The sequence below is a fragment of the Lagopus leucura genome, unplaced genomic scaffold (assembly GCF_019238085.1).
Source record: "Lagopus leucura isolate 7727_CA_CO unplaced genomic scaffold, USGS_WTPT01 Super-Scaffold_810, whole genome shotgun sequence".
Lineage (NCBI taxonomy): Eukaryota > Metazoa > Chordata > Aves > Galliformes > Phasianidae > Lagopus > Lagopus leucura.
In genome coordinates this window covers 1290802-1308046 of record NW_024962261.1, presented here as the reverse complement: position 1 = coordinate 1308046, position 17245 = coordinate 1290802, and the positions used below count along the sequence as shown (strand labels likewise).

At 38.1% G+C, this 17245-nt stretch overlaps 1 protein-coding gene across 1 annotated transcript in view; it reads right to left on the bottom strand.

The window, feature by feature from the left end:
• MSH3 (mutS homolog 3) overlaps positions 1–17245 on the bottom strand; it is a 107323-nt gene that overhangs the window by 82006 nt on the left and 8072 nt on the right. Inside the window, exons 7-8 of the mRNA XM_042866254.1 lie at positions 16408–16553; positions 15542–15708 (exon numbers count right to left, since the gene is read on the bottom strand). Coding sequence (XP_042722188.1) covers positions 15542–15708; positions 16408–16553 — 313 coding nt within the window. The remainder of the gene's footprint in view (positions 1–15541; positions 15709–16407; positions 16554–17245) is intronic.

Genomic DNA, 17245 nt, shown 5'->3' with positions numbered 1-17245 from the left:
CTCCCCTGGCACAACTTGAGGCCATTTCCCCTTGTCCTGTCACCTGTCACCAGTGAGAAGAGACCTACCCTGCTCTCACTGCAACCTCCTTTGAAGTATTTGAAGAGAGCAATAAGGTCTCCCCTCAGTCTCCTCTTCCCCAGTGTAAACAGCCCCAGTTCCTTCAGTTGCTCCTCATAGGGCATATTTTCCAAGCCCTTCACCAGCCTTGTTGCCCTTCTTTGGACCTGCTCCAGCACCTCAGTGTCCTTTCTGTACTGAGGTACCCAAAACTGAACACATACTCAAGGTGAGGCCTCACCAATGCTGAGCACAGGGGTGGGATTACTTTCTTAGTCCTGCTCACCACACCATTCCTGATACAAACCAGGATGCCACTGGTTTTCTTGGCCACCTGGGCACACTGCAGGCTCATATTCAGCCAACTGTCCATCATTACTACAAGGTCCCTTTCCGTCAGGCAGCTTTCCAGCTACTCCTCCTTTAATCATGCAGAACAAAGTATTCTGGTGCTCTATCTGTGCACTTCCTGTTTTAAAAGTTATTTCTACGTCAATTAACAACAGCCTGCTTCCATACAAAAGCAGTGTGTGTCCATAGGTACTGGTCACCCAGCATTCAACTAAGAAGATATCATTTAAACCTCCCAGTGTTAGGAGAATTTGGCACAGGAAATTTCTCATCTGCTCAGCTTCTCATCTCAGAAAAAGAGCTTTACATGTTTTGTAACATTTTTAATAGAGGCTGCTGGACAGAAAACATGGAACAGCTCATGTAACAGCTGGCTAGTCAATTACACTTTCAATTAATGTTTCCTTTGATAAGCTGATAGAGATTTAAGAATCCATTAAATGTGATGAAATGAACTTGTTAATTTTTCAACAAATTATTTCAGGCTTTCCTGTGAGATATACAAAGATGCTTAAACACACTGACATTTCTAATATAGTAAATATGAAGAGCGTTAATAATTATGCCCTCCATACACAAATTTTCATCTCACTGCCATATTCCTGTAATTAGGAGTGGCACATTTTAACCATGAATGGGTATCTACCTTGACTTCACATTCTATGAAAAGTTAACACAAATAAAAAAGTACGGAAATCATCCTTCCCCATGATTTACTCTAGTTTGTAACATACAGATGCTGTATACCACATACCTTCCAAGCTAGGATTTATGATAAAGGAGCCAACAGCAAACAATGCAAGTTAAACTATTTTACAAATATAAAATATATTTAAAGGAAAACAGATGAAGGCAGCATAAGTTTAATGGTAGAGTTTAGAAGGAAAAATGAAAAAAGAGACAAGAATTTGAAACCAAGACTGAATTTATCTCATGTTAACACTTTGGAGGCCTCACTTTAAGTGAACGTTCTCTCCAACAAGTGTTCAGTCCAAAATGTAATTTTCATTACCATATGACTGCATACCATCTCTGTAGAACTGAACTGAAAACAGAAGTGACAGAATTTTTTGCATTTGTTAGTTTGTTTTCTAAAAATGACAGAATTAAAAAAAAAAATACTGTATTCTATTAGTTACTAATGAAAAAATCTAATAAGTGAGAGTAAATAATTCAAGACTTGATTTAGGGAAACTGAAGAATAAAATTCATGCTATTATCTACATATTAAATGTTGACAATGCCAGAGGAATAGAGAAAAAAAACTATAAAATGAAACTGTTCATTTTTGTCAGAAAAGGCATTTTAGCACACAACTGAGAAAAATCAAGAGACACATTACATTATTCAGATCCTGTATATTAAAATACTGAAAGTTTTTGCCATAGTATATTGAAATCTGTCTATAAAGAACAGTCCTAAAACACAGGAATTCCCTTCACCAAGCATAATATAAAAGGTGGTAGTCTACATTCTACTTGCAGAAAATTACGAAATACCGGCATCTGAAAATATACCTGTCTTAATAAACATCTATGATCATGCTTTGAGATTAATACTAAAAAAAAAACGAAAATTTAGAGAGGTATACAATTACAAAGAGTGACAATAACAAAGAGGAGAAAATCACCTCCGTCACCCTGCTGGCCATGCTTCTTTAGATGCAGCCCAAAGTACAGTTGGCTTTCTGGGCTGCAGGTACCTTATGCTGGTTTACATCCTGTTTTTCATCCACCACTATCCCCAAGTACTTCTCCACAGGGCTGCTCTCCATCATCATCCCTAAGTCTATATTCATACTAAGGAATTTCCTAACACAGGTACAGGACTTTGCACTTAGCCTGTTAAACTTTGCCTGTTAAACTTCATGATGTTCACTCTTAAACTTGTCCAGATCCCTCTGGATGGCATCCCTTCCTTCTAAAATATCAACTCTTCCGGTCAGTTTGGTGTCATCTGCAAAACTGCAGAGTACTAGTGCCAAGACAGGCCCCTGCAGGACACCACTCATCACCTGTCTCCACTTGGATGCTGAGATCTTGATTACCCCTCTTTGAATGCACCCAATTCAGACAAATCCTTATCAACTGGACAGTCCATCCCCAATGTCTCTCCAATTTAGAGGCAAGAATGTTGTGTGGGACCATATCAAAGCCTTTATATGTAACACATTGCTTTTTGATTAAACACATTTGCTAATATGCTAATTATACATCACAGGTTGAATTGAAAATGCCATGCAAATTTCTATTCACCTTTGTAGCATCAGAAATCTAGATAACGTATAATGTGTTATTTTCATTGAAGTTCATATTTTCTTTTAAACCATTTCAGAAGCAGCTAATGTAACAGCAAGAGTCAAATGTAACTGATTGGTAACAGGTAGTCCTTTATTTGCATGGAGAACACTTCTGAAAATGACACATGCACCTTGAACAAGTAGCAATGGGATCCTTCTCTTACCCTGGAACACGACACCCCTTGAAATAACTCTGACATACATTGTCCCTGAATCTACAGTATGAACAGGCTAGAACTATTCTGCAAATTATAACACTATGAGAATTAGAAACATAATGATTAGTCACACTCATCTGCTTCTCAGTGGCCCACATCACAAGTGTCCCTGCTGCCTTTGCTGAGTCAGGTATTGAATGGATGGATGCAGTCAAGAAAGAGAGTTAATTATCCTTTCATGTCACAGCTGAGGGTGTTTGACTCATTGCTGTCCTTACTTATGCTTTTTATAGCACTTCTGTCTCCAAAATGATCTATTGTATTTCAAAGGTCTTACACTCATGCTAAGTTACAGAGCTCTTTTCTCATATCTTCCATATTATCACCAAAGCTTCCTCTTCAAATTCAGTATCCAACTGATGAATCATATGAAATGTCAGACTCAAACAGAACGTAGGTTCAGATTCCTACATTATCTGAATGACTGGATCATAAATGAGGCATTTTATCTATGTAATTGAGATCCTACATTATATAAGACAGCATAATCCCAGGTATCTTAACCAACAACTGTAACTTTAGCATTACAGGTTTTTTTTTTCATTTGATAGAGTTAGTAGCTGTCACTCTTTTGTGAGCAAAGGTTCACAAAAATTACATTATACTTTTGAGCAAAAAGCTACAAACTATTTGAAAACATGCACTTCAAAAAATAAGTTAACACAAACTCATCCTAACTGCATTTGATTATGTCAGTTATGAAAGCATTTATTTACTCAGGAAACCCAAAGGCATTTGTATTCAAATTCTCATGTCAGAGTGAGACTGTAGTCTGATACTGGCTGTGTCTGAGCCCTGGGCAACATTTTATTTTTCATCAGATTAGACAACTAAGCATGTACCACTATATACTTTATTTTCAATACTTTCCCTCTTGTTTTCAGCAATGTGTTCTGCATCTTGTTGCCTCTATACAAGTCAGTGAGTATTTAAGTCTGATGAGAAAGACATCTTTCACAGAGACTCTGCTCTGCAAACCTTACTTTCTTTCTTACTTACTTACTTTCTGCTAGAAAGTAATCTAGCAGAAAGGAGAAACATTCCTGGCTTCTGTGGGTTAGAGAAAAGACAACAGAGTTCTCTATGCTACATTCAGTTCCCACTCTTCAAATTTAAATGTTTGCCTGAACAGAGAATGTTACTAGGTCAATCTGACAATAAAATACTCAAAAAAGGAACAGCATTTTCTAGATTGACTGACAATTTTCATCAATCAAATGTAAATCAAGCACTGACAACTTTCCTCAAAATGCTGCTGTGTGCACAAGTAGACCGTAAGAGCTTTGGTGGAGATGTTAACCTTAATCAATTAAAAATCTTTAAAACTTGCCCAGGAAAACAGACATTCTTTCAGATTCAGAGGAGACAAAAGCAAAGCCCAATCATCATTTTACAGTCTTCCTTAGTTTCAGATTTTTTTAAGCACTCTGTAAACTGGATGCTTTTCTTGTTACAGCTGTGAATTCATCATGAAGCAGATAGATTTTTTCATGGGCAAGGCGTTTACAAAACCCCTTACAGCACATCTGCATACAAGTAGTAAAACAAGTATATTATATGTGTATAATATTACACAGATGTACTCAAAATAAAAATCCATTAATGAGGTTTCAGAGACAAAGCATTTTTTAGTCAAGAATATGAGGAATAACAAGTATGCTGCATTTGTAATATATGTAGAATGTTTTATCAGGAGGCGTAAGTTCTCCACTTAAAGATGCAAATCCATGTGCAATCTTTTCAGAGAATTAAAACAGTTTAACACATCAATTAATACTGTAAGTAAGGATTTTTGACAGCTACAAAACTGATCACATGTTCCTCATAAATTAAAGGCTTTTTTCAGTCTTTTCCTTCTTCCCCACTCTCCAGTATACCAGGAAATCTTTCACTGCAAATGCAACAATGCATATACACTGAATATATCCTTGCTCCTCTCAATATTCTCTTGAACTCTCCCCAAGTCCTGATGAAATATGTTTAGTAGAAAGTGAAATGCATAGCTCAAAAGCAGTAAAACCTTCAGTGAGGCAGCTTAAAGTACAAAGTCTTAAGATCCGTGTCAGCCTTGACTTTGCATAACGGCAGGTGCAGCACAATGCAATGTACTGGTTGGCACTGTCAAGGAGTACATGAAATACGCCTGGAGACGGGGAAAAAAGCAGTCTAGAGACAGCAGACAAAACGGCAGAGACATGAAGAGGTGGCAGAGACTCACGAAAACAGGTAGCATAGGCGTAAAAGGATGGGAGGAAGGGATGGAGAGGCAGACAGTTATTTTTCAGCTGAGAATTAGGCACAGTATAAACGAAGAGGAAGAATGCAGTTCAAGAATTCAAGCCATTTCATGGCCTTTGTACCTTCCATAACTCAGGATGGGTGGGATGATGGACACATTAAGAGGAAATTCATCTTCTCTCTTTAGAATCACTTTTATATGCCAAACATGCAGTTTCAGTCTTTTTTTCTTCCACACTATTACCCTCACTTATAATGCTACATTGTTTTCATTACAATGGATGAATTTCTAACTCTTAGCACTAACAATGATGGCAGGAGATAAGGGAAGGAGATGTAAAATCTGAGAAAATAATGTATCCAACTGTCCATGATGTCACTGTTTCACGACTGAAGATCGATGTCCCAAGTGAACTTCAAAGAAGAATAAATTACAGAAGAGAAGCTGCTATTTTGAAAATGCTAAGACTTTAACAAAGATACCATACTTACATAGTCTGCTAAAAACAAACAAAAAAAAGTATGATAGTTTAAGAGCTTACGAATTTTTCTCCATTTAAACGTATGGAGTATAGCTGCTGGTTACTTCAGCATCTTCAGTGACATCTGGAACAAGGGAAAATGAGCAACTCATGTCCTGATTATGTCCTGGTAAAGGTTAGCATCTTTTATATCTGTGAGAAGCTTCATCATGTTAGCTCCTCCATAGTGCATGAAACTGTAAATATGCACTCAGCTTTGCAGAAGTCCAGCTATATACCTGCTTGATGAAAACTAATTTCAAATTTAAAACACAGAACAGGCCCCCTGGAAGTTACCTTGGAACAGTCAACATGCAGGATAGCGTATGGTACGGATTTAATAACAGCAAAGTACTGAAGCAATTGTATCCTTATAAAACAACTTAACTCAAAAGTCACTTTCATTTAAACAGAATTAGCAGTTCTGCCTGAGGTTTAGGTATTATTAAGAAGAAAAAACCCTAACATTTTGTTCTTGTCCAGTATCTGTACTCCACAGTATCTGGACAATTAGAGTTGCTGGGATATTCAACACTTTTGCAAGTAACTTAACCTGTACTTTAATAAAGTTGACACAACTTTAGCAGAGTGCAAGAATATGTGAATTCCCTTCCCATCTCAGTGAAGTATGCGATCTCTAAAATGACTACAACTGCACAACTCCCATATTACACATTCCTGCCAGATGTCACCTGCTCTGCTATGAAAAATATCTGACGTGTGTAACATCTCTGCTACCTCATTAGCAAAGCAGATTTCCATCAGTAAATGTTCACTTCTTCAAATAATACTTGCATTATTTGAAAATCTGGAAATTAACTTACTAGTATGAATCACACTCCCAGTAACAATGCCACGTCAGTATCTTTAATCAGAGCAGGGACCTCTAATCTCAAATTCAAAAACTTTCAAAAGTAAATGCAATCTGTCCCTTCAAATAAGGATTATCAAATTTGGTAATTTACTTGGTAATTAACTGTAAACCACCAAGGCAACTAACATCACAATTATTTTTCTTACAGATATCTGAGGAAAATTTGCTGTTGTTAATTGGCTGCTGTTGCCCCTTCTTCCCCCAGTAACAGGATCAATAGCACCTCAGCATGGAGGTGCCACCTCCAGAAAGACTGAGATGCAGAGCTCCAGACTCCCATCTGAATTTGAAATTACAAGCTTCAGCATTCTTCCCTGGTATAGGTGATGTGAGAAATATAACAGTCAATAATATAAATACGTATAGAGATAAATTAGTAACAATATAACAATCACAATAGATGACAATGAAAAAAAAGTAGAATTACTTACATGTATCTTTCTTATACAGTTTCTGCTCTCTCCTATAACAATAAATCAAATAAGTGCCAAAACATGAAACAAGAACATTCTAGCTTTCCTGCTATCAATATGATGCTTTTTTATAATTAAAATGTTAATGTTTGACTGTAAGAAGCTGTACTACCGTCAAAATAAATTTAATCATTTTTCATTTAACAATTTCTGTCTCAACTTCTGGGGAAGAAAGAAAACCAAAATACAGAATGAACCGCTAATCCACAAATATGACCAATCAGTGCAAGAATACCACAAATACAGCTTCTGAGTGCAACACATTTTTCATGTAGTTTGCAATCGTGAAAAACAATGCACCTCCAAAACAGTAATGAACAACTGGGGACACTTATCAGCGCACAAAGCTTCTCTTTTGCCTGGAGGAATTTACTTGAACAGGTGGGCTGGGCAAGGCATCCAAAGGACAGCTGTTACCTTTTTTTTTATCTAGAATAACCCACATTGAGAAAAGGTCTCTAAGAACATTTGCACTGCATTCAGACATAATGCTTTGCAGCTTCCTTAGCACATTTTTCTAATGACAAGTCTGCACATAACAGAACAGTAATTGCATCCAAATTGCTATATGCCTGTGCTGTGTCTTAATCTGTGAAAGGCAGTAAGGAAGGCAGTGGACAAGTTGTTTTTACACAGAAGCAATTTGCCAGAACAGATTTACACCTTACATTAGCAATGCCATGGAATAAAATAATGAACTATGATACTGAGATATGATATGTGGGCCCGGGTGAAACTAATGTGGTACAACACAGCAAAGTGCAAGGTTCTGCACTTGGGCCGGAGGAATCCCAGGCATCCATACAGACTGGAAGGAGCAGTCCTTGAAAGCAGCCCTGCTGAGAAGGACCTTGATAGATGAAAAGCCTAACATGAGCCGGCAGTGTGCTCTTGCAGCTCAGAAGGCAAATGGTATCCTGGGCTCCATCAGAAGAGGGGTGGCCAGCAGGGACAGGGAGGTGGTTGTCCCCCTCTACTCTGCTCTTGTGAGGCCCCATCTGAAGTACTGGGTCCAAGTCTGGAGCCCCGAGTACAAGAAAGACAGGGAGCTGCTGGAGAGGGACCAGAGGAGAGCCACAAAGATGATCAGGGGACTGGAGCACCTCCCCTACAAAGACAGGCTGAGGGAGCTGGGCTTGTTCAGCCTGGAGAAAAGAAGGCTGCAGGGTGACCTCATTGCAGCCTTTCAGTACCTAAAGGGAGCCTACTAACAGGAGGGGAATCAACTCTTTGAAAGGGTAGATGAATGCAGGACAAGGGGAAATGGTTTTAAGTTGAGGGAGGGAACATTTAGGTTGGATGTCAGGGGGAAATTCTTTACTCGTAGTATAGAGTGGTGAGGTGCTGGAACAGGCTGCCCAGAGAAGTTGTGGATGCCCCGTCCCTGGAGGTGTTCAAGGCCAGGTTGGATGGGGCCCTGAGCAGCCTGGTCTGGTATTAAATGGGAAGATTGGCAGCCCTGCCTGTGGCAGGAGGGTTGGAGATTCATGATTCTTGGGGTCCCAATCCAGGCCATTCTGTGATTCTGTGAGAACGGCGTCTGTTTAATGATTGCAACAAGTTCAAGTGGAAAAGCATCATCTAACAATGATTTGATAATACTTTTTTTTTTTTTCCTGTGCGTTCAAGCCAAGTAAGCTATGACATGACCAATTTTCTTCAAACAGCTCTCTGTACAACTGAGTTGCCCAGAACATGAATTGGATTATTAGCAGTGCAAAAAGCCTCTTTAATCCATAAACATCTGTTCAATGATGCATTTGTTTTTTTTATTTATAGAAAATAGCTCACTTGCTGTTTTCATACTTGACTTGCTTTTTTTTTTTTCCTGCTGCAAATTCCACTACTTGTACCATCCATTTATACAAAGCATTCTCAATATATATGTCACATCTTGCCTTTCACATAAAAATCCATGAGAATATTACAAACTATATAAACTGTGTGTTAGTTTCTAGATGATCCACTCTTCAGATACTTTTTGCTGTTTAGCAATTTTATTTGCATAACTGTTTTCTCTTGTTGTAACCATTTAGTGGCTTGGTGTTGCCTTTACAAGCCTCTCCCTCCTTGTTCCTTTATTAAGATGCACATAACATCTACCTTCTTTTAAAAAAAGCTTCAGTATTAACTTTATTAATGCATTATGATCTCAGTGATCATTAGCCACAGATAAAGATTTGCAAAACTAAATGCACTGTAAATTCATTTCTAAGCTTTCACTGAGTTAACTGCAGCTGAGTTGCTACCTGTTTACTCGTGACAAACTCATAACTGTAAGAATAATTCATAATGAGTAGCACTACAGACCAATAGATGTATTAAATTTGCCATAGCTTGCTCCCATGCCCTTTACAAATTAACTTAAAAGATGACTGTACTTCACATTTCCTGGAACCCTGAGCATTTTTTTCTATTCTATTACAGCACTGAATATATTGAAAAAAAAGACAAAAGACATCTCTTATTTCTGGGCACCATGCTCTGGCTGTCCCTGCTGGAGCAATGGCTGGGACAGATGGGTTCAGAGGTCCCTGCCAACCTCAGCCACCAATCTGTGACAACAACTGACACAAAGGTAAAGGCAGAAAACATTGTTAAGTAAGAGGGGTATTTAGCACTTTAATGACAAGCATATATAGCATATATACATATGTGTAATATGTACAGTTATATACATATGTGTAAGCAGACAAGTCTTGAAACAAAGCTTAAGAAGATCTTAAATACAAAGCCTGCCTTGCATGTAATGATGGAAGATGAATTACTTGAGGGTTTCAGTCCAGGGATAATTTGACAGCAGCTGTCAGGAGGTCAGTTAAGAATGGATTTGAGAAGGCAATTCCAAGGAGCAATATCCAGGCCAAAAGCAATACTGCAGTACTGAAGCAAAAACAGAAACCTGGATGCCATAATCATGAGTTAATAAGTCTTAGCTATACTACAGAGCAACAATAATCAACTCCAGTTTAAGCAAAAGTAAAGCAGCATTGATTGAAATCTATGTCAAAACAGCCTCCCACATTGCAGGCCCAAGCTAGTAGAAAGTCGACAAGGTCTGCAAGCGGGATAAAGTGAGGAATCCGAGGACACAGACAAGATTATTTACCATGTTGTCCCAATTTTAGATTCTCAGCCAGACATCTAATAGAGCATGTTAAAAAACAAACAGATAAACAACAGTGCAGACTTGGATGGAATGGTGCTTTGAAGATGAAGGTGCAACACTTGTCAAAGAATGTCACAGAATAACACATTAACACCTTTCACATAAAAAGGGCAAATGGGAATATGAATAGAAGCCCTGGGACATCTTAAGACTAGCAGGACAAAAGTACCAAATTTTTCAATGAAACAGAAAAATGGATACACAAGGAGAAATAGAACAACCAAAGGGGAAGGATTTCAGGGAGACCAGGTTAGACCAACTGTTAATGCAGCAGTCATAAAGGAGAATGGATACTGACTCTTGACTAGGAAGAGCTTGGAGTACAAAACACAGTGCATATGCATGTATTGGCAAGGAAGAATCTTTTCTTAGTTTTCTAGAAAAAAAAAGGAAACTAAAAGTGTTAAAAGATTTTCCTCGAACCCAGCCAGCACTTGCAAACAGATGTTAGTAAGGGTTCGGGAACAGAACAGTACCTGCCAGAACAGTTTGTTCTGAACCATTTTCCATAAGCTACTTTTAACTTAAGGTTTGCTTTTGAACGAAGGCTTGCCACCAGGACTGACCTCAGGTTCAATGTCCTTGAATAGCACTTTCTAGTGACTCGTTCTTATGGACAATGTCTGTCATAACACTGGCAATAGGACCATTTCACTTACCACCTGAAACTGCAACATACTGGAACAAAATGAACATGGAACCACATCATACATTTCAAAACATTTGCTTCCACAAGTTTTAAATTACCAAGGGGAAAACTTACCCAGAAGAAAATGCAAATTAAACTACTCTTTAAAGCTTACTCATGTTGGTAAATACTAAAGTTTAATACAAATGGTTAAACAAAATCTTTTACAAAGAGTCTAGCTTCCTTCAAACCTACTGATTTTAAGACAGGGTTTTTTTTCCCCTACAAAAATGCATTTCAGCTAAACTGTCTTCGTACCAACTGGATTAAAGCTCCACTGTTTACAAAATCATGCAAGTATCTGAGTTAGCTCATTTCGGCAGTAAGAGTCAACTTTACTTGTGTTCACTATATTGATACCTATGCCTGTGATTGTTCTAACTAAAACCATTTTCCTAATGCTTCAGACATTTAACTGATTAAAAAATTCTTCCCATTGCAAGACTTTGTTTTCAGCCATATACAAAATGTGGAAATTCATATATGCAATGATTTAGTGAGCGGTAGCGAAGCTGAGTGGTGCGGTCGACACGCTTGAAGGAAGGGATGCCATTCAGAGGGACCTCGAGAGGCTGGAAAGGTGGGCCCGGGTGAACCTGATGAGGTTCAACACGGCAAAGTGCAGAGTTCTGCACTTGGGCCAGAGGAATGCCAGGCATCCATACAGACTGGAAGGAGCAGTCCTTGAAAGCAGCCCTCAGAGGGACCTGGGGGTCTTGATAGATGAAAAAATATGAGCCAACAGTGTGCTCTTGCGGCTCGGAAGGCAAATGGTATCCTGGGCTCCATCAGAAGAGGGGTGGCCAGCAGGGACAGGGAGGTGATTGTCCCCCTCTACTCTGCTCTTGTGAGGCCCCATCTGAAGTACTGTGTCCAGGTCTGGAGCCCGCAGTACAAAAAAGACAGGGAGATGTTGGAGAAGGACCAGAGGAGAGCCACAAAGATGATCAGGGCACTGGAGCACCTCCCCTACAAAAACAGGCTGAGGGAGCTGGGCTTGTTCAGCCTGGAGAAAAGAAGGCTGCAGGGTGACCTCATTGCAGCCTTTCAGTACCTAAAGGGAGCCCACTAACAGGAGGGGAATCAACTCTTTGAAAGGGTTGATATGTGTAGGATGAGGGGAAATGGTTTTAAGTTGAGGGAGGGGAGATTTAGGTCGGACATCAGGGGGAAATTCTTTACCCAGAGAGTGGTGAGGTGCTGGAACAGGCTGCCCAGAGAGGTTGTGGATGCCCCATCCTCGGAGGTGTTCAAGGCCAGGTTGGATGAGGCCCTGGTCAGCCTTAGCATTAAACGTGGAGGTTGGTGGCCCTGCATGTGGCAGGGGGGTTGGAGATTCATGATCCTTGAGGTCCCTTCCAACCCTGGCCATTCTGTGATTCTGTGATTTACACGATTAGCACATTTACCTAACACTGTACCTAACACTATCACTGTACCTAACAGTATTACTGCATATTGTTATCACTGCACTCCATAAAACTTTAAAAGTAAAGAAAGAGGCCACTTTTTTGTTTGGATTAACTCAAAATTTTTTACAACTGTTTTTAGATGAATGAGCAGAAATGATTTCTACTGTAATGAAGCACTCCTTAGTCAAAGTATTTCTAGGTGATTGTCAACCAGATAAGGATACTAAAACATTTTTGGTAAGTTATTCTGTTAAAAACAAAGAACAGTACTCTACTTCTCAGGTGTTTTATTGTCCTGTTCACAATATCAAAATAGAAGCACTACTAAAAAACTGTGAGTGATTTAGCTGAGTTTGGACATAGCTGTGGTGACAGCCAAAATAGACTAGAAAGAGGGAAGTGAAGCATTACAGATAAAAGAAATATGCACATTTTGTATGTCCTATTTTTGTAGACTGATGGCAGAGAGATAAGTACATATACTAGTATATATTCTTCATATTTATTTTTTATATATTTTAAAACAGAGAGAGAGGAAAAATATGGAAAGCAAGAAAATTCTTCCAAGTCTTGCAGTACAACCAACTGATCATGTCCACTGACATAAAGATGCAGTAGATTATCTTTACTAAATTTCTATTACTCTTTCTTCAAATGTATTTTAGAACAGAGACCTAGCTCACATCACCTTGATCTAATAATATTGTATCCAATATCCAAATATTCAATATCCAAGTGCAAACTGCCCCCCAAGTCACTCAGCTACTGGTACAACTCTTACAAGGTATCTGCATAGAGTCAGAAAGAAAAACTTTTTCTCTTCTACTACTTCTTCTTGATCACTTCAAGCTGTGTATTTCCCAGGAAAATTTTTCTTTCCTATTTGTACCTTGTTTCTACAAATTGCCCTGTTTTCCACTGCATTATAAAAATACAAAGACGAGATGAACCCTGATGAAATACAAGATCACAGTTCCCATGGTTTTAGTCAGAAAGAACTTCTAAAAAACTTAATCCATTTAATCTCTCCCAGCTAACAAATGTGAGTTATTAGAAAAAAAATGCAGACAAAGAGTGAAATTACAAAGTAAAAAAAAACACAACCAAAATTAATATTTTAGATCATCCACTATACATGAGAAAAGAAAGCTACTGCTTGTAAAATAGCAATTTTATAGAAAGGAGAATATTGAAACCGCTTAAATTATTATTAAATACTTCAGGGCCCTCTAGTGGTAAAATCTCTGGGAAGTGAGGCTTCCAAAGCATAATGAAGGAATATTTTATTTTTACCACTCTCATGTAATTACAAACATTTAGACCAGAGAGACACTTTCTAAATATCTGGGGGTAGTTACCATAAAGGAAAAAAAAAAACAAAAAAACAACTAATATCTGCTCGCAAATATCTGCTCTACTAGGAGATGTTTTTCATTTGTAATAGAATGACCAGTTACTTATTAACACTTTCAGCAGCATGCAATTAAAAGAAAAAACACCACTGCTTTCTAAAATCTGCATCAGAACTACCTCAGCATACAATTAAAATAGTTTCTGAAAAATCAACTTGCTTTGTCCATGACAAAACTCTGCGTTATTGCAGATTCCACAACTCAATACACAATGCTTGGAACAACCAAAAAAAGATTTTTAATCTTCATCATGATACATTTCTAAGTATTTGGGATGTATTCCTGTATTTGCGAAAAAGGAAGAATGTTATTAATGTGACAGAAAAGCACACCTGCTGGTAACTATAAAATATTTATTCCTTCCAGACCTGATAGGAAGAATAGTTTCTTTGTCTGCTCAAGACTTAACAAACCATTGCACTGCATAAACAGACACTGACATTGCTTGTTCAGTACATCTATAGTCAAGCACAGATCTTTTCAACTTCTTATGATTTTGCAAGTGCTCACGTGTCACTGAATTGTGCCAGATATGACACTTTCACAGGACATATTTTCTTTTGATCCCCGACAAGGATTTCCAAGTGGATTTCCAGGTATTCAGTTCTTTTCCTTTCTTGCTTCTAGAACACTCAAGCCCTTGAAAGACTGACAGCTGAATACAGAAACATTTGTGCAAGTTCCATGAAATTAGACTGTACATCCATGACACCACCCAACTTCTGTTTTTCCCTGAAGAAGGGGACAAAGGATTACACTAGCAGGTGGAAAAGGAACACCTACAGAGCACACTGATTAAATCAATCAGCTGTCTGGGCCATTAGAGGAAGATACATGATGATGACAAGGGGTGAATTTAAGTGAGGTAGTCAAGGTAGAGTGTTGAAAATTTGTCAGGTTACTATCCATGTGGCAGTGATGCATTTGTCTATTTTTACTATATAGGAAATGACATTTCTGTCTTCCCCCCAGTACAAAATTGCACCTATGTAATACATTCATTTTTCTTTGGCTTTCTTTAGCTCCAATTTTATTAAAGTGTAGGAGGAAACATATCCTTTCTGGTGACTTCATTCAAAACAGAAATGCCAAACTCTAAGTGGGTTCTATACAAACCAGAGTTCTGTGGAAGAGGGGAGGGAAGGGAAAGAAGGGAAAAGGAGAGATGTTCGGAGAAATCATTTATTCACTTAATCTATCATCCTACAAATTATTTCCTCTTCTGGCTTTATGCCACAGTAAAATTAATAATGAAAACGTGAAACAACTTTACCTTTGACATCAAGAGTATTCAAAATACAGACGGATGATCAGTCATCATACCGTTCAAGTCTGGATTCAAATTAAAGATAGTGTAATGGCACAGACAAAATAAAATAGTTGCAGTTGCAAACTTTTTCTTGTAAGGTTCTACTTTAGTAGAAAAATTGTTCCATGCCATTTAGAGATCTTAATACTATGACAAACAAGTACTACTGACATAGGGAAACTATTTTCAGATCCCAAAGATAGGTATGTCAGCTCTGAAATAAATCCAACAAAACACGTAATTAAGAACGCAGGATCAAAATGATGTAAACGAGAACAACAAATGTTTAGGCATGCTAACCTTTCACAGGCTCAGTCAGAACACATGAATTGCACTCTAAATGCAAGTAAAGAATGAGTACTCAGCAGCAAACGACAGCCATTTTTAAGAGGGTCTTTGCAAACTACACATCAATGCTTGCCTCTGTACGTGAACCTCATCAATAGCTTAGCTGTAACTAAAAACAAAACCAACAACAGAAAATCAAATACCACAACAAAATCACCACAGAACATACCTCATGGAGGTTATACTGTTGATGAGCTTTTCAGATTGATCTGACAAGCTGGATGGAAGTATTAGTTCAACTGGCTGCAGGCGTAAAAGCCGACTCTCTAATTCTAAGCGAGAAGCACAATCCTGAAAACTGTCAAAAACAACTTCTCCTGTAGTTGGTTGGACTGCCTGTCAAATAAAATAATATATAAACATTTGGTAGTTAAACTTTCAGGTAGCATTTTAGCAAAGCCAGAAAGAAAACTGATGGTGTATATTAAAAAAATTACATAGCATCCCCACAGTTAAAGAAAGTGACAGATCAAAAATGCAATTATCTTCTTCAAATCTATAACATGACAGCGAGTTCAAAAGACTATGCAGCTTTGTCTTGGCAAACCATAATGATACCTTAAAAGTGTAGATATGTCATTGATATCCTAAGTCTATTATTGCTCGAATTTTACTACTATCAAGGACTACGCAAAAATACACAAAAATGGGAGCCCATGGAAAATACATGGAATTCAGTTCAGCTTAGCAACTAGCTGCCACTTAGTCCATACTTTTATTGTTCTCTCCCAGCTGCAGTGGGACATTCAAATGCAAACACAATCATAATAACTTTTCCTGTATTTAGTTAAAACAGCTATGTTTTCAAGAGACATGGCAGCAAAAACAGTATTAGGAATATCCAGCAATCAATTCCATGTCTTTTCTGCAGTTTTTAGGCATTAAACTACCAAACACATATCTCACCTATGCTGAACTTTATTACAAAACAGAGCCTGAAATACAGAACAGTTGTGACTGTAAGATGATAACAACCCACTTCTAAGAAAAACAGTAAACAAATGCCTAGAATACTGATTTCTCAGGGATACTTACCATAACACCTACAACAATGTCACCTTTCTTTTTCTGTTTTGCATTTTCTCCATTTTCACAAACACAGAGGAGGTAGTTATCAGGGATATCTGCAGTTACCTCTTCAACATCTACAGAATCATCTAACTTCAGCAGAGGGTTCACATGTAGCAAACATTAAAAAAACCAACAACACAGTACAGACTTTTGTGGATTATATGTAGGTCTTCCTAGATTTAAGTCCTTCTCAACTACAATTTTCATTCTATTGCCAGACTGTCTATTTCACTTTTATTAGTATTACTCCTTCACTATAGTGAATTTGAGATGACTATCAGCATGAGGGCTGGTCAGTGGTCATTTTTATATTATATATACAGTTACATGATGCAGATTTCATCAGTTTATGAAAGAGCTATCCACAGCTATGTCTGCAGGCCTCCCCATCCAATCAAGAGCAGTTATATCTATAGCTAGATGCCACACATGGGCTGCTACCCACTTGTCACCTTCATGTCTGCAAAACACATGTACTTCACAGAAGGAACAAAACGCACTAACATGAAATAGCTGAAGAGCTAGTAATACTCCAAGTTAAACAAAAGTGTACACCTTAGAAGGAGCACTAGACTCATTTCGTTCAAAATGTGTTGCATATCAGTCACCCAGCCTGCTTCATATTGCTGATTCTGCCTTCCTCGTTTTGCCAATCATTGTAAGAGTTTGTATGTACATAAGAACATTTCCAGCAAACTCCTAGGACTATGTCATCTGCTTCCCCGATCTTAAATGTCACAGGGGCATTAATCTAACAATCTTTCTAGCTCTCTTATGTAGTAAACACTAGTGTTTGTTCTTC